This window comes from Leptonotus elevatus, chromosome 6 (genome assembly GCF_054856555.1).
Source record: "Leptonotus elevatus isolate MCC_2025b chromosome 6, RoL_Lele_1.0, whole genome shotgun sequence".
NCBI lineage: Eukaryota > Metazoa > Chordata > Actinopteri > Syngnathiformes > Syngnathidae > Leptonotus > Leptonotus elevatus.
This window is the reverse complement of record NC_141244.1, coordinates 5,551,123-5,573,226: the sequence shown is the minus strand read 5'-3', so window position 1 is coordinate 5,573,226 and position 22,104 is coordinate 5,551,123. Positions and strand designations below refer to the sequence as shown.

General features: G+C 38.6%; 1 protein-coding gene across 1 annotated transcript in view; it reads left to right on the top strand.

The window, feature by feature from the left end:
• Window positions 1-22,104, top strand: part of LOC147171866 (myelin basic protein-like) — a 53,262-nt gene that overhangs the window by 5,818 nt on the left and 25,340 nt on the right. Inside the window, exon 2 of the mRNA XM_086078064.1 lies at window positions 20,204-20,262. Coding sequence (XP_085934190.1) covers window positions 20,218-20,262 — 45 coding nt within the window. The 5' untranslated portion in view covers window positions 20,204-20,217. The remainder of the gene's footprint in view (window positions 1-20,203; window positions 20,263-22,104) is intronic.

Genomic DNA, 22,104 nt, shown 5'->3' with positions numbered 1-22,104 from the left:
CCACTCTCCAATTGTTCAAATGACATGAATTTCCCCTCGTCAAAACAATATTCTAAATGCTTGATACCCTTCTGGTACCACATATCCAAAATCTTATTGTCAAGAGGAATGAGTTTTGTTTTAGTGGAGTTTTAGGTGACAGTCCCACTGTCAATCCAAGACTCTTGTTACCTCATACCAAATATTTATTAAATGTCTGTTGTGATGTTTACAGATTTTACATTGTGTTTATAAACAAAATCACAACAGAAATTTTCCTTTAGGGGATATAATTCAATCTGTGCACAAGAAGGGGGCCCACCGGCCTCGAAGAGGGATGATATTAACCTCATATGTGCCGCTAGATAATAGTGTCTGAAATTAGGAAGACGGAGGCCCCCCAAACCATAGTCCCAGGTCAATCTTGCCAACGATATCTGGGTTACCTTACAATGCCATATAAATTGTCTGACATCACTATTCAAAATCTTGAAAAAGGATTGTGGTAATTGAATGGGTATAGATTGAAATAGATACTGCAACCGTGGCTGCATATTCATCTTGATGCAATTGACTCTTCCAATCAAAGTCAGAGGCAGGCCCATCCACCTACGTAGATCCTCCTCAATTTTCGTAAGCAGCGGGACATAATTTAATTCATACAAATTTTTTAGGTTACTGTTACGACTATTCCAAGATATTTCATACCATGAGCAGGCCAGACGAATGGAGTAGTACCTTTTAAGTAAAGAATAATCAAAGAAGGATTTCACTCTTCTCCAAATTCACCTTATAACCTGAAATATTACCATACGTGTTCAATACAGTTTGCAGTCTGGAAAGAGAGTCGCCAGGGTCTTTAACTCTTTGACTGCCAGACGTTTTCAGAAAAGGGATGCCGTCAGTGCCAGCTGATTTAAGCATTTTGACTGATCTTTCAAGGTCCACAGAAAATGTTCTGTTTGGACTATGGAAACACACGTACTACCAAATGAAAAAAAAAGTTTGTTTCTACCTTATTCCGTTCTTTAGTAATCAACAATAGAAAATGGTTAGTTTCACCCAATTTCGCCTGTTTTGGACCAAAATACGGAGAAATCAAGCTTTTAGTGAAACGATATTATTTCATGCATTCTAGTGAATTTTACACTTCTTTTTGTCCATGAATGATGCCACAAACACCTAAATAGTGCTTTACTTCTATAAAACACTACCACCAAGAATGAAAAAGTGTTTTTTGATAGCAAAATACGTTTATTTACATTCAACAGTGTAACAATTTGACAACAATTTGGCAAACTATTTACAAATGTGTGCAACTGTGGTGCTATTTACAAATATGTGGATGTTTCAACGAGTTTTTCTTTTTGTTTTTTCTCCCCTGCGTGCAAGGAGACGCAACCGCATTTGCACAACAGATTGCCTCTTCGCGTGCAAAAGCTCCACTTTCTTGCAGGCCGTTTTTTTCGGGGAATAGCAAGTATATACTGCAGTGTGTGTTGCCATCAAGTCTAATATCAGGATCATGCTACGGTTACGTTACGGTGGTGTTACGTCTGGCTTCCTCATGTCCTTCAGTTGCTATACCGGGTTGTAAGAGATGTTCTTATCCACTCCATTCATGGTGGCATCGTAGTCCAGAACCAGTGTCTTCTCCGTGATCAGACTGTACCCGCTCCTCCGATGAATATGCATTGGACTCGGGGTACTCATCATTGTCCGACAAAATGTCCGCATGTGGAGCTCCGGCGTTAGCAGAGCTAGCCTGTGATGCTTTATGACGTGAGAATAAAGGCCGCGTCCAACTGTGGCGTCCAACTGTGGCGTCAACCTCGGGATTCACCATCATCATCATCATCAATCTGCATTGGTCGATGCCAACTCTCCATCGCCCGATCGAATGTCCGATTGTGTAGAAGTACCCGGTCGGTTATTGTGCGCGTTTTCCGGCCTTCGCAGCGCTAGCCGCGCTTAGCCGGTGAGGCTTATTACGTGATCATAACAGTCGCGTCAAGGCTTCCAACTGTGGCGTCAACCTCGGGATTCACCATCATCATCATCATCAATCTGCATTGGTCGATGCCAACTCTCCATCGCCCGATCGAATGTCCGATTGTGTAGAAGTACCCGGTCGGTTATTGTGCGCGTTTTCCGGCCTTCGCAGCGCTAGCCGCGCTAGCCGCGCTTAGCCGGTGAGGCTTACTACGTGATCATAACGGTCGCGTCAAGGCTTCCAACTTTGGCGTCAAGCTCGGAGTCATCATCATCGTCGACATCAATGCGCTTTTTAGTATTGATCGATGCTTTCCGTCTTTGAAAAAAATGCTCAAGCGTGAGCTGCTTGCAACCGGTTGCTTGGTCAGCCATTGTGGCTTATTCAGCCATTGTCTCCTCAACACTCTAGCTCCGCCTCACGTCTTCTACTGACGCCCACGGTGGGCGGCCCATCCAACCTTGTGCAAAGAGAGTCATCGCTGCCATCTAGGGGCCAAAACGAGTCTTTTACTAACCAGATCTGCCTGATACTTTCAGCACAGCTGCCCAAGGCTTTCCTGCACCCGTTTCCCCAAAAAAAAAACAACAACATAGTGGACGTCTTTTAACGTCCTCGGCGCCCTTCCCTAGGTTTATGCTAAACGTCTTATAACGTTTATGGCGGTCAAAGAGTTAAGATATAAAATAATGTCATCTGCTCGAAGATTAATTTTGTGAACGGTTTGGCCCACTTTAAATCCCTTTATGTTGTTGTCTTGCCTAATTGTTTCAGCTAAGGGTTAAATTGCCATGACAAAGAGCGCAGGGGTCAAAGGGCATCCTTGTGGACTTGACCAGTTTAATGAAAACGCGGAAGAAGTCTGTCCGTTAGTGCTTATTTTCGCCTGTGGTTTGTCGTAAAGAGTCCCTACCCACCCAATAAATGATGGGCCAAATCCAAATTTAGCCAGCACTTTAAATGTATATGGCCATTCTAATCTATCGAAGGCTTTTTCCGCATCTAAAGCCAAGGCTATGCTTGGTTCCCTGTCAGATTTAGCAGAATGTATACCGTTGAAGAGCCGACACAGGTTATTAGCTGAGCGTTTTGGAATAAAGCCACTTTGGTCTGGATTTATTAAATGAGGCAAATATTGATGGAGTCTGTTAGCTCGAGCCTTAGATATCAATTTATAATCTGCATTCAAAAAGAAAATTGGCCGATATGAGGAACATTTCAGCGGATCTTTATTTTTTTGTAAACCACAGTAATTATAGCCATCAAAAATGATTCAGGAAGTGCTTGAGTTTTAGAGGCCAACTTAATAACTTCCATGAGAAGTGGAAGGAGTAAATCTCTGAATGCCCTGTAGAATTCTGGGGGAAATCCATCCTCCCCTGGTGACCTGTCCGTCTGCAACGAACCCAAGGCTTCCTCTAGTTCTTTTAATGAAAAGGCTAAGTCAAGATCATGCTGTTCCTCTTGGCTAAATTTAGGCAGTTCAATAGCAGATAAAAAGGTGTCAAGGGCATTCAGATTTTCTGGTGGTTCTGAGGTGTAAACTAGAGAATGTTGAGTACAAGCTTGGCTTTGATACAACCTTATGCGCATGATGTAATCCTCACCTTTTAGTGGATGGGGGATTTTGTGTTTTCAAAGCATTAAATTCCAGCTTGCATGAAACCTGATGAACACACATTCATAGCATTTTTTGATGGCCTTTCTAGAGATAGATTTTGTGTAATTGGATTGGATTGGATTACTGGCATACAAGAAAGAATGCCAGAAGTTGAAGCTTAACCTTCACATAGTTTAAGACTAAGGCTCTGTTTGCCTGTTACTACTTGGCTGGGAAATCCACAGGAATGCATTCCTCTGCATCCCTCTGAATTTTATAGGATTTTCTTTAGCACAGTCAAGACAGGATATAATGCTTGCGTTACTTTCCCTTGAAAAACAGGCACATTAATACCAGTTAATAGCAAATTTGATCGTAGTTCTAAAAAGTGTGTGCGTGCGTGTGTGTGTGCGTGTGTGTGTGTGAGCATTTAACAAATTTACATGTGTTGGAGGGGATACAGTATATTGAGTCAACTTCCGTCCTGTCTTCCTCCCCCGTCTGTACTACTTCTCAGTCAACAGGTTGAGTCACATTGCATACAGTCTGAACAGCCCCAGAGCTACTGTGCAGTTTTTTTTGGGTGGTCGTTGGCAATATTGGCAGGTTATTGCCAGTCAGCATGAGGCAGTATAAAAGTTTTTCTTAACCTTGTTGGAGGTACTGAACCCCACCAGTTTTCTGTGAACTTTCACCAAACCTTTTTTTTATTTTTATTGAAAATTTAAATAATTTATTTTATTTTTATTTTTTCAAATTCAAGATATAGGTATCGGGTTTACTAGTGAACAACATTAACAGGAAGAGTAGCCTTTTCATCGAATCTGGCTCTCTTTACCTTGAATTCAGAGAGCGTTGTTTTCTTGTATTTCGCAACTACATGCAGTTTAAGGAAGTGCTTCTTCGGTTTTGCTAGATAGCTGGTTGTTCTGGACTAGAATTGCTTAACTTGGCATTGCAAATCATGCAGTTCAGACGCTGACTTCCATCAGTCAACTCAACTATATATATATATATAGAGCACGTTTAAACAACCATCATTGTTTTCTTAAAAGGAAACCCGACTGTGACGGTTGCTCCATATGATTTATTTGGATGTTACTAACACATATATGAGATCAATTTTTCAACAGAGGTAGCAAATCCAGGTCCAGAAAGTTAAAACTATAAATCTAAATAATGAGGGATCTAAAACCTTTGAGTGCAAAGTATTTTCAATACAACTCTCATTTCTATGCACTACAAAGTTTTACTACACATAAGTTCACGGCTGTTCACGAATCTCTTATGTGGATGGACTTTTACGAGTACGAATCTCAACATGCAAATTTGGATGACGTCACGTCCAGATTTAGCCAAGTCACAGGGGAAACTAGTCGAGCTGCAATTCTTTCACCCGTGCATGCGTCAAGTAAAGTACAAAGATGGCGGACGCTAGCGTGATGGACATAGCTTCCCACTTAGCATTTTTCGGTCTAAAAGATGTCTAAATGGTCCTTAGAGGTCTAGGCTAAAAACGGCCTACAACTGGTCTAAAAATGAAAGTAGTTTTTAGAGGCCTAAGATTAGAATAGACATCTAATAGACGTCTATCTGTTTGCTAGACGTTATTTTTATACCAATTATATATGCCTCGTCTAAGATTAGATATTTGAATAACCGCTAATATATTCCAAATTTAGGCTCCATTCCAGAACTTCGTATAGACGTCTATTAAACATATAAGGAAACATGAGGATATTCAGCCATTACAATCTATATTCACAACAAACCTTTATCAAAGGAAATTAAAGTTGTCAAAATTGAATGTTAAATCAGGTTGTCTAAAACAGGGACCAAATTTAACCTGTGATCCTTACCGGGATGGAGTTACAAGATATGACAATTTACATCATGTGTTTTTGGAACTTTTAAAAAGGTTTCAGTTAACACTAAAGTCATGATTATTTTACCACCGGATCTAAATACATCTCTTGATGTTGACAATAACCAAAATATCCTACCTAAATCTAAATCAATACTTTTTTCCCCCCAAACATCCAACAATCACAAACATGAATGTGTAAACAATATTTTTTAAATTTCTTCACACTTTTTTAAAACACATTGCAATGAAATTTAAAAATTACAATAGTACTAATATAATATAAACATTGTTTGTTTTGTTTTTTAATTGGGGTGGAAAAGTGTCTCAAAGTCTAATACACAAAATTACAAAAATAGTAAAAAATAATAATCCAACAACACAACCCGCGACCCACCCACAAGGATTGCTACAGAATGCTAGTGTTTTTTTTTAATCAAATTGGAAAATGTTACATCATAATCAGGTATAATTATACTTTGCCTACACTTTAGCATGTGTGAGTTTACTGACTGGAGATTTCTAAGTTTTATTTTTTTAAATATGTATATTGAATTTATTTATTGATAAATGCAGTGTTTAAAAAGTTCAGTGTTTACATGTCATGTTTCATGCAACATGAAAAGTTGGATATGTAGAAGTGGTAAATTGTACTTTAAAACTATAAAACATTAAACTGTAATTGTAGTAGAAAAAAACTGTGATATTAAGGCTTCATTTGCCTTTATCTTAAAACCCTGTAATCTATAATATATAATATAATTAACTATTATACACATATTCAATCGCTAATTTAGGACGCTAAGAAACCGCTAATTAATTACGTCACGTACAACACGGCAGAAGTCTCCGACAAAAGTGGCTAGCAGATACCTATTAGTATTAGCATGACCAACGACTGAGTGTCTGGCTGCCGGCTGATAAGTAAGTTTGACAGCTTACTTTAATTATTTTTCAATTTTCTGGACCAAGATTACTTTGTAATTCACTCTCCATGTTTAAAGAAAGGGAAGTGCCTTAAATTGCATGTTGAGGTCTTTTCATTATTTAGAAAAAAAAGGATAAATCAAACTTTGTCTTTTTGTATTTTATAAAACACTTTTGCCCATTAAAAAAGAAAAACATTAAACTCAAAATGTCAGCTTACAACACAACTTTAAGTCATTAATACCTTGTTATTTTACACATGAACCATGTACAAAATAAGAATGTTTCTGCCTCATATTGCACTTAAAATAGTTATTCTTAAATCCTAAACGGCTATATTAGACATTATGAATAGATTTTTTGGTTTTAATTTAATGAGAAAAGGTGTTTTACAAAATAAATGAAGACACTAAATCCTACACGGCTATATTAAGCAATTTTTTTTTTACGAAAATCGCTTTACTAAATAAATGAAGACAAAGTACTATACTATTTATCTTTTTCTGTTTTCTTTTTTGCTGATCCGAAAAACGATCCGAACCGTGATCCGATCCGAACCGTGACTTTTGTGATCCGTTGCACCACTACTGTGTACCTTCAGGAGTCCTGGCTGTGTTGCGGACACGAGGTGTTCTTGCCACCACTATTCAGTGTCGGGGTCAGGGGATATTGAAATGAATATTTTTATTCACAGTGTTACCATTGTGATACTTAATAAATACAGTACCTTGTGTTCTGCTTGTCACGTTTGACAGGTGCTGACGTGTGTGTGCCAATGATTACCTGCTGGGAGACATAATGAAAATCATACTTGCAACATTAGTCACGTTTGATATACAGTATGTTGTATAGGCAGTTTAGCTAATAACTTGTGTACTTTGTCCTGCTGCTGCACGCCAGTGTGTTAACCTACGGTAGAAATATCAATAGTAAATTTGTATACATTAATATTTAGAAATGCTGGGATATACATGTGTGTTAACAACTTGGCTAAAGGAGATTGGTTTGAAATAATAGCAATACATGTAAATATATAAATGGTGCTATTTATCACTACTAGAGTATTTGAAAAAGTACATATTTCCAAAAAATACATTGCTAATGAATTGGATATTCATGTTGTTAACTTTTACCTGCTCGAAGCTGTGCGAAGCTCCATCCATCCCGATCACTCGCGTCCGCCATCTTTGTACTTTACTTGACGCATGCGCGGGTGGAAGAATCGGTGCTTGACTAGTTTCCCCTGTGACTTGGCTGTATCCAGACGTGACATCATCCAAATTTGCATGTTGAGATTCGTACTCGTAAAAGGCAATCCACAGAAGAGATTCGTGCACAGCCGTGAACTTATGTGTAGTGAAACTTCGTAGTCCATAGAAATGAGAGTTTTATTGAAAATACTTTGCACTCAAAGGTTTTAGATTTGTAGTTACAAGAAAGAAATTCAAACCCTCATTATTTATATTTATAGTTACAAGAAAGAAATTCAAACCCTCATTATTTATATTTATAGTTACAAGAAAGAAATTCAAACCCTCACAAGTTTGACTTGTACTCACATGGAAACATTGAAAACACACATACTGTTACTATTACGGAAAATAATCGTTAATCACACACACGTCCTTTTGGCAGTGATCTTACTCCATAGGTGTGCTGAGCGTTTTCTTTTTGTGCTTTTTTTTGTATCTGTGGGCTTGGCGATGGGTCCGTGATTGCCTGGCCATAGCAACTAGCCCTCGATAGAAAGCGTACCCCTTTTAAGTTATAATGCAGTTTAAACTTATACCATGTTCATGAAGAGTGGTAAAACCATTGTATTACTAGTATCATAGCAGGGCAGTCCGTCATGACGTAAGGTCTGTCAGTCCCTCACTGATGAATGCCTGTTTAGCTAAATGATTGGAAACTGACGGACTGTGCACTGACGGAAGAGGGTTTTCGTCTGTCACCGGAATTGTCACTAACCAGGTCAGTACTGACGGATCTATGAGTCCATCACTGACGGACGCTTGTTTTGCTGATGACTGACGGAAGCACACGCTATGTGTGTTTTGTCGCGGGGGTGAATACACCGGGCTTCAAGTGAGTGGAGGAAAGTATCCTCGTCCTCCGACAGAAAAACAACAACATTTGAACATCACTAGTCAATCTGGTTACCGACCTGTGTTTGTGTTTGGTGCCAACTTAATCTCGGCCCCCATTCCTGCTCTTTTTTTAGGTTGTCCAGTTGTTATGGTTCAAGTTGCTTCCAGATTAGCTGGCTCCCGATTCCAGCTCTGGCCATTAGTGCCCAGGTCGTTTGGGCCACTCCGATATTCAACATGTTGCACTGTTTTGGCCCAACTTCTCTCCGTGTGTGGTGTGCCCCAAGGTCAAAGGAGTATGTGTAACCCATTTATAGTTGGTGGGGAGCTCAAATCTCCTGTTGTGTTGTGTAATTAATGACAGGAGACGTGACTTTTGTTGACTCATCGTTTACTTCCTGCACAAACACGATGTGCACCGGTCAATCCACAAGGCTTAATTGGCAGTTTCAGCATACTACAAATTAAATTGTTAAATTAGCATTCTTGGCTAAGTAGCAAATGCACAGTGCTTCCAGCTCACCTCAGCAACAACACAGGTGAACTGATGACCCCAGCGGCACGCTCAGTTATTTATACTTGCTGCATGCAAGAGAGGGTTTGCTGTTGAGCTATTACATATGAATAAGTGGAATAACTCCAATACCAAAATAACAGCATTAACCTGTTGACAGTGACTGCACTGCAGCCAATCAGCAGCAAGGAAGGATAGTGCGAAATCCAAAATCAAAACAATTATGTCGCAACAAAAAGTCCATGCTTGCGCTGTTTCCACTCCTTCGACCGTCTTTTCTTTTTATGACGTTTTTTTTCCCTGCTAAAAACCCTCCACAAACTGTCACCTTTGGTCCGCCATGTTTGTATACTCTGAAGTCATGTTTAACCTTGAGAGTTTTGTGAGACTTCCCGACTAACCTGGAAATATTCATGAATGAAATGGTTCATGTGTGATGTGTTGTTTGTGCTGTGTGACTGCACACCCCTCCATAATGAAGTGTTTCAGTCAATCTCCTGTATACTTTCCTTACACAAATAATGAAGACTGCAGTGCACATTTGAACAGCACCAATGAGCACCATATTAATGGCGACTGCATCCATTATATATTTTTAAACACCAGATGACAAGCTGCAGTGGGAAAAGTGTCACTTGAGGACCTTTGACCTCAAATCTTTAAGTATATAGCTTTACTACTATGTTGGAGAAAAAAATAAAACAAAACTAAATATAATATGTTGTACATTCTTGAAATCTTGTTCCTGTATGAAAAATACTTTTGTTCCTGTTTTATACAGTGTAAAACGAGTCTACACATCCATGTTCAAATGCCAGGTTTTTGTGACAATAAAAAAAAATGAAACCAAGATAAATTATGAATTATCGCTAACAAAATTCAGTTGCTGTCGCAGTCGATGCATGTAAACACTTATACCGGGGGTGTCAAACATACGGCCCGCGGGCCGGATCAGACCCGCAGAGGGGTTTAATCCGGCTCGCGAGATGATTTTGTAAAGTAAAAAAATAAATAGAAATCGCTGGACCAATTAATCAGCTGGCTACAATCAAAATATATAAATTTGTTATTTCCCAAGCACTCTTCATATGAGCAATGCAACTTGTACATGGAATTGCCCTGGATGTCAATATTTTACACACACCCTAAAGTTACGGTTAGTTTAAAAAAATAAAAATAAATCATAGACCGACATAATTGTGTTAAATACGACACAAATTCAATTACTGGTAACATAAACATATCACAAGGGTTGACATCCTTAACTTGATTAACTGCGCCACACAATTGCATTCTGGGAACAATATATATGCAAAACAGGTAGCTACAACACATCCGGAATTCATACAGGCAAAGTGTTGCTGCATTTGCATTTGTGTTTTTTTTGTGGAAGAATATAATTACAGTTGAGCCCCATAATTAAGGGCTGGCACACAAATAGCGAAAATCTGCCTATAATGGACGCCAATTGTTTTTAAGTTATTTACTAGTAATGCACCAAATAATCGGCCACCGAAAAATTTCGGACGAAAATGGCAAAAGTATGCATTTTTGGCATTCGGCCGAAATAAAATTAAAGCCAAAAGATTTTGGCCGAAAGAGGATGTTGTGGTGACGCAAGCAAAAAACACACACACAAAAAACTCTGCAAGCAAGTGTCTGTTTGAATTAAACACCAAACACGGGAGTGAGTGTCCGCCTAGCGGCTCGCTGGCGTTTGCGAGTACCGGCAGCTTCATCGTGCACACCGGAGAAGGAGAGGGTTGCTTGGTAAACCGTATCAAAAAAAGAGAGTACTGAGTACTTCACTACAGGTGAGCCACTCTTTCTCCTGCAGCGCCTTTCTTTTTTTCTTTGATGAGAGCCCCTCGAACGCTTTCCCTTTTTCACTTGCATTCTGGTGGCCGTGCTAAATGCTTTAGCTATCAACAGTTTTAAACAAGTACACACCACTATCTCCGGTTGACTACAGACCTGTACAGGACGCCGTGTGTGACTTTGCAGTCCGTTCCCAAAGCAGATTGCAAAGAAATGTATTTATTTAGTTCTAAACGTTGGTGAATATGTGAATGTGCCGATTTAAGTGCGCCGCACGGTGTTCAGCTCCAAATAACCTACATATGCGCCATCCTCACCGCACTTCAAGCATCCATGCCTGCCGGTGCGAACTACTGTACATTAAAATGCTGAGTTGCTCACCCCACGTTTGGTGTTTAATGTACCATTCGTCAACATGTCTGTGGTGTGGACGCATTTCAATTTATATTGTGCTTTGTTAAAATGCCCGTGCTAAATAGGCCTTAATATTTTATAATAATCTTATGATTTTAATTAATTATAATAAATGCAATGAATTGATAGCAAAACATTGACATTCTTTTCAGCGTTTCGGTTTTCGGCCAAGCATTTCTCATTTTCGGTTTCGGCCCAAAAATTTCATTTTGGCGCATATTTATTATATACCATGATTTTACCAATCCGGCCCGCTTGGTAATATATTTTCCTCCATGTGGCCCTTGAGCTAATATGAGTTTGACACCCCTGACTTATACACTTAGTAATAGATAAGACCCCATACCATACAGTATGAATGTGCTCTTTTTTTATATAAATGATAGTGTGTGGAACAGTATGCATATAGTATAAGTGCAATTGCTTTACTTCAAAGAATAATTTTCTTGAGGGAACAATAATGTCTTTATAATCCTTATCCTAAAAATTGTTCAACCAAACCATATAAAAAAAAAAAGTCTGCTAGCTTAATGGTAACGCATAGTGCAAAACACTGTAGAAATGCTTATTTAAATTTGCATAGGTGTTGGTTTTTAAAAGCCTTCACCAGTCTAAATATGGTATTCTGGTTAATATTGCGATAGTGAAGTAGCAGTTTTTGGCTGTTTTGCCCTATATAGTGCGGAAGTCAATTTGAGCTGTAAAACGACGCTATGCACTTGCACTCAGGAGAAAAGTGGTCTTCCTTCAGGCATAACATTACCGCTTTTGAACATATGGCGCAGTCATAATCAACAAGAACTGAAAGTTCCTTAGTGTTGCTTTAAATGTTTACTACGTAAATAATTAATTCATTTTAGTTGAAAATATATAAGACAAAGGAAATAAAATACAGTTTTAAAACCTTTTCATTCGCAATAATTTATGCGCCGGTGCGTCATAACAGGTACGGTGGTCACGTGATATGCGACAAGTAGAAAGTAGTGAGCTGGCTGTCCAAATCGCCAAATAGAAGGAGGGCACTATATATTAGGCCACTATAAAGTGCGGGGCTATGTAATGAATGAGGGGTTAGGGTATAAGGGTGGACTTTCGGACACAGCCTTTAGCAATATCAGAGGGTGGCCATTTTGCCACTTGCTGTCAAGTGAAAATAACATCACAGTTGCTTGTATCTCAGGTAACAACCAGTTTCAGAAAACAGGTGAGCTGTGATTGGTTGTTGCCTGAGCCCTGAACAACTGTGATGTCATCTTCAGTTGACAGCAAGTGGCCAAATGGCTGCCCCTGAGAAGGACAAAAATGGCTGGATTTTTCTGCTTAACTCGTATTCCACAAATGTAATATTAATCAGAATGTCATGTTTAGACTAGTGAGGTCACATATAACATATTATTGTCAAGAAATGTTTAAGGTTGACTTCCACTTTAAAACACATAGCATCACATACAAATAAATCTTACAACAGTACTCCTGTGCTTATATATATTCTCTTTGCTCTGTGGCAACAATGACTATTACTGCAGTTTAAGTAGGAGACCTTATCTTTTTGCTCTTAATTAAGATGCATCTAAATCCAGTTGAGCTCAGTGCTGAATCTGAATTTCAATATGGGTGGTGTCGTCTTGGGACAAATGTTAAATATATGTTTATACAAACAGGGGTGATATGATATATGTAATCGGGAACAAAGACTAAACATTGGCAATTGTTATCTTTCTTGGCTCTGTGGTGACATATTCTGTAAAAGATGTTGTAGTAGACATTTAAAGGTGCTATTTCATGGTCCCCGTTGCCATTCACCCATGCGAGGAGGAAGTGGTTTTACATGTTTTTCCGGATGTGGAAGCAGGTTGCACATCATATATGCTGGATTAGTCTCTTAATGTGTGAGGAGTGTGGTTTACTGCTCCATCAGTAAAGTGCTTTGAGAAAACTTCTGTTGTCGTTTGGTGCTATAGAAAAAAATTGGAATTGAATTGATTTGAATAAAATTTAGACTTGTCTGTATGTGAACCTGACAAAAAAACGAAACGAAACAATAGCATAAGTCCGTAAACTGTGATAAAGTGGAAGCTCACTGTAAGAATTTAGACTGGGGAAAAGCTTTTCTCCTGCTGCATGTTTTTAACACCTCCCATATGGCTTTCTAAATCGCAGAACACTGAGTGGGAGAGGAAATGCCGGCGCATTGTGTTTGCGTGTGTGTTTTTTCATTTGAGAAGTAATGCTTCTGAATTGTAATTGTAGGCTTTTATCACACCTACTCCCCGCTTAAAACAACAAAAACGCTTTTTCGGCCTTTTCCCACTATATTATGCAACAGCTTTTTCTTGCTAGTCTTTGATCACAACTCTGATTGTGTAACATTCTAGAATGAAAGTGACTCTTTCTATGACCAAAACATTTTGGTTTGCTGTAAGTTTTGAGTACAGCACTAAACTGAAGACCCAGCCTTTGGCAATTGTATTGTTCTCCCCATGCATAAATTATAGGCTTTATATTCTGGGTGGATTGATTGTGCTTCCCGAGTCTTTCTGTTCTAAAACATTCAGTACACCATTTTTTTTTTTTCAGATAAAAAAAACAATACCTACACTTTTTATACCAATTCTTTATACCAATTTTATATTATAGGATGCATACTAAAGTCACTGTGCATGTATTTCACCAATTGTCCATTTACCAAGAAACCACCTATTGATTTGTCCGTAAAAAAAAAATCCTTAGTCCCTCACTTGTTGATATAATTTATTTTACACTTCAAAGTTTAGGCTTTCCATTATTTAACAGATCAATATACTTTTATTTGATGCCGATGCTGATTCTGATATTTGGCATAATACAATTCTGATAACCAATTTTTTGTGGTAGCCAGTGTCTCAATAAGCTAGGCAGCTGTTGGTATCGTGTGTGAGTGTTAGAAGTCTACATTTATAGTAATGATAATAATAAAGCAGTGTATTCATGGCTTGACATTAACACCCAGCAATTTGCCAAATGCGGTGAATTTCAGCTAAGGCCAGTAACGCCACCACTCCAGCTTGCCTCTTTGGTGAGTACAATGGATCACCCTTGATCCGTGACCCATATGGATTACTCTCCATGCATGGTTCGGCACGCACGTGGCCGCGGATTGATTGGTGAAAAGAAAAAAAAAGAAAGTTGTGCATGTTCACGACAAGGCAGCATGCTTAATCCGACCCCAGATATACACTGAGGCTGCAGTTCAATCCAATTTAGTTGCAAGTCGGAATTCCTGAAATCCGTCTCTTCTGCTTTGTGCTGTGTGCTGGCTGTCTACTGTCTGCAGTGATATGGTAAAAAAAAAAAAGGCAACAAAGTCATTCATTGTTTATGGAAATATGTCAATCATTTTAGTTTGTGAACCTTTAAATATTTACAGACTTAATTTTGTTCACGTTTGTATAAAGTTAATTGAAGAGGCTATCTACAGTACATGGCTATGGTCAAGTTACTGTCAGTTTGCCATTGGAAGTGATTCAATTTTGAGTTCCATTCAATTGTAGGCATTAGGGCAAGGCTCGTTTATCAATGTTTTTCTACACCAGTGATTCTTAACCATCTGGCAGGTTAGGCCGCGACCGCCATCGAGTAGGCCGCAAAGTAATTTCAGTTTTCTAACTCCGGGCCGCAGGCGCAGGCATGTTTCAATTGAGGTTTTGTACACATGGAGCAGGGTATTTTTAAAACCGAATATTTCACCCCTCCCCATGTAGAAAAAAACTATCTGTAATATTGCCGTTACTATATTGCTAAATTCATTCATATTCCTCTGCATTCTGTTTAGCCATGCTGCTGTCAACACAACCGTTGAATGAGCTGCTCTTGGCGCACGCAAATATCTTGCATCTAATAACGCCAAAAATATGCAGGGAAGTAATGCAGCACGTCGGAATTTCATGTTTTCTATAGGGATGGACCGATAATCGGCCTGGCCGATAATTGCCGCCAATATTGGGCATTTTTACGAATATCTGTATCGCCTTTTTTTTTTTAATCGGACGGCCGATAAAAAAACCCATTTTACTGTCAGGGAACTATTTATTTAAATTTTCAGTTAACTTTATAAGAGATGCTGCTGACCCTGGGAACATTCGGAACCATTTGTTTTTGTTTGACATTAACTCATTTGCTCCCAAAAACCTATAAATACGTTCTATTTTAAATGTTGTAAGTGTCCCAAAGACGTATTTATAAAAAAAAATAATGTTTTTTTTTTATGCTAGAGCATACAGAAGGCTTTGATACAGCCTCTCAACTGCAGAGGACGGTTGAGGAAATGGTAGTTATTACCAAAACGGCCAGCAGGTGGCATCAGAGCAAAAGCAATCAGTCAGGGCCATGTTGAAAAATGCTAATTTACCCACAGTTCTGTACAGATTTGTGAATACTGATTAAACTTAGCTATGTTCTAATGCTAATTGCTGTAAAACGGAAACCGATACAAATATATGTGTTTTTTTTCTAGCAATAAAACACAATATCCTGTGGACCTTGCAAAATCAGTCAAAATCCAGTAAAACAGCCGGGAGTAAATGGGATTGCTTCAGTGAAAATGGCTGGGAGTGAATGAGTTAACAGCATACTTTAAAAACTTTTAGAGTAAAGCAAAGTAATGAGAATAGTTTTCTAAAACAATTAAAGGGGGTATTGATACAAATGTTTAAAAAACCTTAAAGTTATAGGGGCTGACTTCGAGGCTGACTTCACTTCTCTCCATTTGTGTGCAGCAGAACAGCTAAATGCAGCTTCACCATGTTTACTTTGAACTCTGGGTTCTACTAATTTGACCCTTGCCTACAGATCCCTACTGGGTTTGTATTCAATCTGCATTTATGGAATATATTCAGGACCTAAACCATTCAATGATTTATAGACCAGTAGCAGAATTTTGAAATATATTATTCAGCTGACTGGGAGCCAGTGTAACCCCTTAAGGACTGGAGTGATATGTTCTGATCTCTTTGTTTTGGTCAGAACTCAAGCTGCAGCGAACTGAATGAGCTGCAACTATCTAATGTTCTTTTGAGAGAGTCTAGTCAGAAGAACCTTGCAATAATCGTGCCTGCTGGAGATAAAAGCATGGATAAGCTTCTCTGGGTCTGCTTGGAGCATGCAGTCCTTCAGTCTGGCGATGTTTTTCAGTTGTTAAAAGGCTGTTTTAGTGATTGGTTTGATATGATTGCTGAAGTCAGGTCTGAGTCTATCAACACCCCAAGATTTTGAACTTGGTCTTTGGTTTCTAAAGACAGTGTTTTCTCACAGCATTCCTCTTTTATTTATTGTGAAAATAATGACATCCATTTTTGTTTTGATTTAGCTGAAGGAAATTTTGGTTCATCCAGTTCATTTGCTCTAGAAAGTGACACAACACGTTAGTTGAGCTGCTGTCATTTGGGGACATTGATAAATACAGTTGTGTGTCATCTGCATAGCTCTGATGGTCAACATTTTCGTTCTGAAGCATTTGACCCAAAGGTAACATACACTGAACAACAAGGGTCCAAGGACTGACCCTTCAGGGACCCCACATATTATGGCCATTCAATCAGATTCAAAATTTCCAATGTTCACAAAGTAACTCCTTTCCCCCAAGCAATGGCAGAGCCAGACTTATAAATGGGGGTGCCTTGGGGTGCCAACGATGCTTCAGGGTATCCAAAGATTATGCCAAATAATTTGTTTCATAATAAATTCATTCCAATCGGAGTCTCTAAATGTTGAAATATATTTAGGTACATATTAAGCATGGAGGAGATTTTTTGCACATAATGTGCTATTTATTAACAATGTACAAAAACATTCAAAGTATATGAAATAATAAACATCAGTGTTTAACAGGAATTAAATCTTAACGCATACACTTGTTTAGTTTAATTTGTTTAAGGAACGAGTCACATTTTGTCCCCTTATTTCGTTTTCCACACAGCCAATGAAAATTTTTTTCCCCTCATACTACTACTTTATTTACAGCCACATAATGTTATTAAATACCCAAATTCTAGACTAAAAACGTTAGGGCATATATATTAGGGGCGTGCCAAAAAATCGATTCTCATTTAGTACGATTCAGAATCGATTTTAAATGTCCCAAAATCGATTTTTTTTAAATTATTTTATACTGTCTTGCCTTTGTCTGTGTGTGTGTGCCTTTATTTGGAGCGCTTTTCATGTTGTACCCGATTTGGCTTAGGGGCAGTGTGATTCCACGCCGTCTAATACACTGTTAAGTTGTAGCCACATTAGAGAGTAGAAGGAAAAAGTCACGATCAAGTTATTCCAATAAAAGTATTTTTTTTGCAGTGTGGGGCCGTTCTTTTGAGTGATAAAAGTGCCGTGAGTAGTGCGCTAATTAGCATTAGTGAGTCAGACTGGAGTAGATCATTACAATTCCTTGCACATCTATAGATTGAAGAAAAAATCATTGTCAGTCAAATCATTTTGAATCAAAAATCGTTATTAAACGGAAATCGATTCTGAATCGAATCGCAGGCCCAAAAATCGGAATCGAATCGAATCGTGAGACATTAAAAGATTCCCACCCCTAATATATATACTAAGTGTTAAGTAGTCTTCAAGCTGTTTTGTGTGTGATGTTTCAATATCTTATTTTGAAATCTATGCTTTTAATTTGGAAGGCAGCTCCGTAGTTCTGTTTCCTGTTTCACGTCTCTGTTCGTCATTCAGCTCATGTATTTATATATCATTTAGTTTGAGCAAAACAACGTCCGTCCAAAACAATCTATCTGAACATACTGGAAAAGTTATTTTGAATAGTCACTCACGTCTCACGAGGAAACCATCATGACGTTGCCAAAAACCTGTCATCTTGATTGGACTCGGGAGATTATTTTTCTTCAGACTCTTAGTGAGGTGGATTTTAACATTTTGTGCGGGGTCCAATCACATTTGAGCATGGGCATGTGCCACCCCGGCCTCCCCTCTGGCTCTGCCAGTGCCCCCAAGTAGGACCTGAACCATTTTTAGGACTGTTCCATTTAACCCCACCCAAGTTTCCAACGTATTCAACAGTACATTATGATCAATTGTATCAAATGCTGCGCTGAGGTCTAATAAGACGAGCACCGATACCCTCTTTGTATCAGTGTTCAATCTTATATCATTCAGTACTTTAATAAGAGGTGTTAAGTAAATAAGTAAACGCATATCTTATCTTAAAATGAATAGTTGAGGCTATGTACTCTGTATTTTTTTTATGTGACTGCAATGGTGACAGTGGTGTCCATCAGGTGGGCTTATATTTTATGAAGTATTGTGCGTGGTCTAAAAATTCATTTCTCACATTGGAGAATAAATTCTCACACATTACTGTGGAGGCGCCAAATGCTAGGCTAAGTTTCTGGTAAGCAGTCAGCTCATTGATGGTCAGATCTGTCTGGTATTTTGAAAGGAAGCGATGGGACTATATGCATATTATCAACACAATAGTTTTCGGACTGGACTCGGGTACGAATTTCCCGGCTTCTGTCTGCAGATGTGATGTCATGCACGCAGTGTTTACGTGAAGAAGGGAGTGTGTAGTTTCATTTCTCGTCCACACATGGCAGTAGCGTTTCAAAATTCAATTTCCTGCATTAAGCATATTTAAAGGCAGAACTGATTAGACAATTTGTGAAACTTTGAGAACTCTGATAATTGTTTGGATTTTTCTGTTAGTTAAAAGTGCAATCCGGAGTTTAAAATATTATTGTTAAAGATTTTTGTACATGCATTTTTTGCATGCTCCACCCATGCCACACTCAACAGTTTCTTGAGTACTCATATTGGTATCGGTGTGAGAAAAAGTGGCATTAACCATCCCGAATTATTTTACAAACACAGACAATACATTGTGAAGGGCACATCTCCAGCTTTGTATTTTCTAAGTTGATTTTGTGAAACCAACATTCTGATGAAGGTAAATGTCAACCCAAAATTAACTCCCCTAACAGCTCCATACCACTTAACTCTTTGACTGCCAGACGTTTTCAAAAAAGGGATGCTGTGGGTGCCAGCCGATTTAAGCATTTTGACTGATCTTTCAAGGTCCACAGAAAATTTTCTGTGTGGACTATGGAAACACACATACTACCAAATGAAAGATTGAACTCTCATCTTTCATCAGAAAAAAAAAAAGTTTGTTTCTACCTTATTCCGTTCTTCAGTAATCAACAATAGAAAATTGTTAGTTTCACCCAAATGCGCTTGTTTTGGACCAAAATACGGAGAAATCAAGCTTTTAGTGAATAGATGTAATTTCATGCACTCTAGTGAATTTTACACTTCTTTTTGTCCATGAATGATGCCACTAACACCTAAATAGTGCTTTACTTCTACAAAACACTACCACCAAGATTGAAAAAAGTGTTTTTTGATAGCAAAATACGTTTATTTACATTCAACAGTGTAACAATTTGACAAAACAATTTGGCAAACTATTTACAAATGTGTGCAACTGGGGTACTATTTACAATTATGTGGATGTTTCAACTACAGTTTTTCTTTTTGTGTAACACTCCCCTGCGTGCAAGGAGACGCAACAGGATTTGCACAACAGATTAGTTTCACTGCGATTGCCTCTTCGCGTGCAGACGCTAGACTTTCTTGCCGGCTGTTTTTTCCGGGGAATAGCAAGTATACACTGCAGTGTGTGTTGCCATCAAGTCTACTATCAGGATCATGATACGGTTACGTTACGGTGGTGTTCCGTGTTTTACAGCACATTACATAGATATAAAGATATATTGCATCTATTCTTAGGATGCAATCACAAAGAAAATGTTTTCATTAGATTATTATCCTCAGTAGAGTATAACCTTCTGGGTATATTTACTTGTGTTTTATGTTATATGTTGTGTGTATATTATTCATACCAAGTAATCACTCTTCTGCTTATATAAATCTGCTATGACACTTTTTTTAAATTTAAATAAAGCCCTGTTTTTTTATTGGTCTGTCATTGCTTTTTATCCCCTCCCCGCAGCCTCTGTCAGCAGCATGGGGCAACGTCTAGGAAAGAGAGAATCGCCGACAGACAACCAGGTACGAATCCCTCAAGGTGCTGTGGTGCCTGTATGTCAGTGTGATCATTAGCTTTTATTAGTTGGAGTTTGGACTGATCATGTAAAAGCAGTCATTCTCCTTTATTCCCACAAATTTACTAACTGTAGTCAACTTCTCGAATCCCCTCAAGTAACAGAGCAGAGTATAATATATATGTGACCCGCTTTGGCAAAAGGATCCGCATGTTGGCAGCATTAGTTTTGTGCTGGACTAAAAAATTGACTGCTCGATTGTTTGGACAAAAGTGTTGATTTTGAGATTTCGCCGCAAATAGTGCTTGTATGGAAAAAATAATAAAATAAAACAAATCCTGGGGAAAAAATTTACCCCCCCTCCCCCAAACAAAAATACATTGAAAAAACTTTAGCAAATATACAAATTGGGTGGCGAACCACAAGTGGATTCAAGTATTAAAAAAAAAAAAAAGTACAACTAACTCAATCTTCTCGATCTTTATTTATAACAGTTCCAAACATTAACAGTTCTTCAGAAAGTGAACAAGATGATCAGCTATTTCATCTCCCTCCTACTTTTCATAACTCCTCAGCATTTCTAGTCGTTTAATGTCAAATTCCTTGAGCGCCACAACTTTCCCGGTGCATTGAAGATATGTTGGGGAGCCCCTATGTTCAACAATATAAACTCGTGTGTCATGAGCCTGAGCTTATTCGGGTTTTTAAATATCCGAATAAGACCCCTGGTTTACCCCTTTCATAACCCGAATTCTTGTGCATATAAACACATTCAGAATACCTCGGTTGAACGGCGCATTGTTTTTCGCTGTGCGCATGCTCTCTTTTTTCTTCATCTACTTTTATTCTTCTTCGCTTATTTGTATTCACAAGGAATCTTGGTCTATGTAGTCACGACTTATATGCGACGCGCCATCCCTACTCGCTAAAGGAGCCTCACTTGAATACATTGATTTCTCAGATTTCTCTCACATTATTTTGTGTCTCTACGGCGAAAACGCCATAGTTTGTGCCTATACTGTATATGTGCCTAAGTATATACAACACTCTAAAAACAGTTGGGTCAAAAGTTGGATCAAAAAGCCACCCAATTATGGATCAAAATGGACCGATCCATTTTATGGCCAACTGTCTGGGTTGTTTTCTACAAAATGACCCAAGTAAAGGATCTGACCAATATTTATGAGTTTTACACTAAAAGACCCATTTCTTAAGTCAAAATTGGGTCAAATTGACCCAAGTAAAGGATCGGTCCATTTTTGAGCCATTGTTGCATTATTTTTTACCCAACTGTTTTAGGAGTGAAGTCTGTGCTTCTGGCGTGTAATCCACCGAAAATACCCAAGCCGGTGTAAACAAATATGACGCTTGCAGCAAAGAACCACACTTCTTGGGCGAGGAGGAAACAGACTACTTTATTTAAAGTAGTGAAGGATATAAATATAATTTCTATTATTGAACTTAGTAAGTTAAAAGCGGAAATGACGTTATGTACGTAATTACGTTGTCCACGCATCGCGGGATATTCCAATTGTGTCCAGTAACCAGAAGGTTGGCTGTTCGATCCCCGCTCTGCGTTGTCGCGTGTCCTTTGCACAAGACACTTCACACACATTGCCTCCAGTGCTACTCACACTGGTGTTTGGAAGGTGCAACTGTTTGGTGGTGGTCGGAGGGGTTGTAGGCGCACATTAGTAGCCACGCTTCAGTCAGCCTGCCCCAGGGCAGCTGTGGCTACTTAACTCATTTACTCCCAGTCATTTTCACTGAAGCAATCCCCGTCACTCCCGGCTGTTTTTACTGGATTTTGACTGATTTTCCAAGACCCACAGAATATTGTGTTCTATTG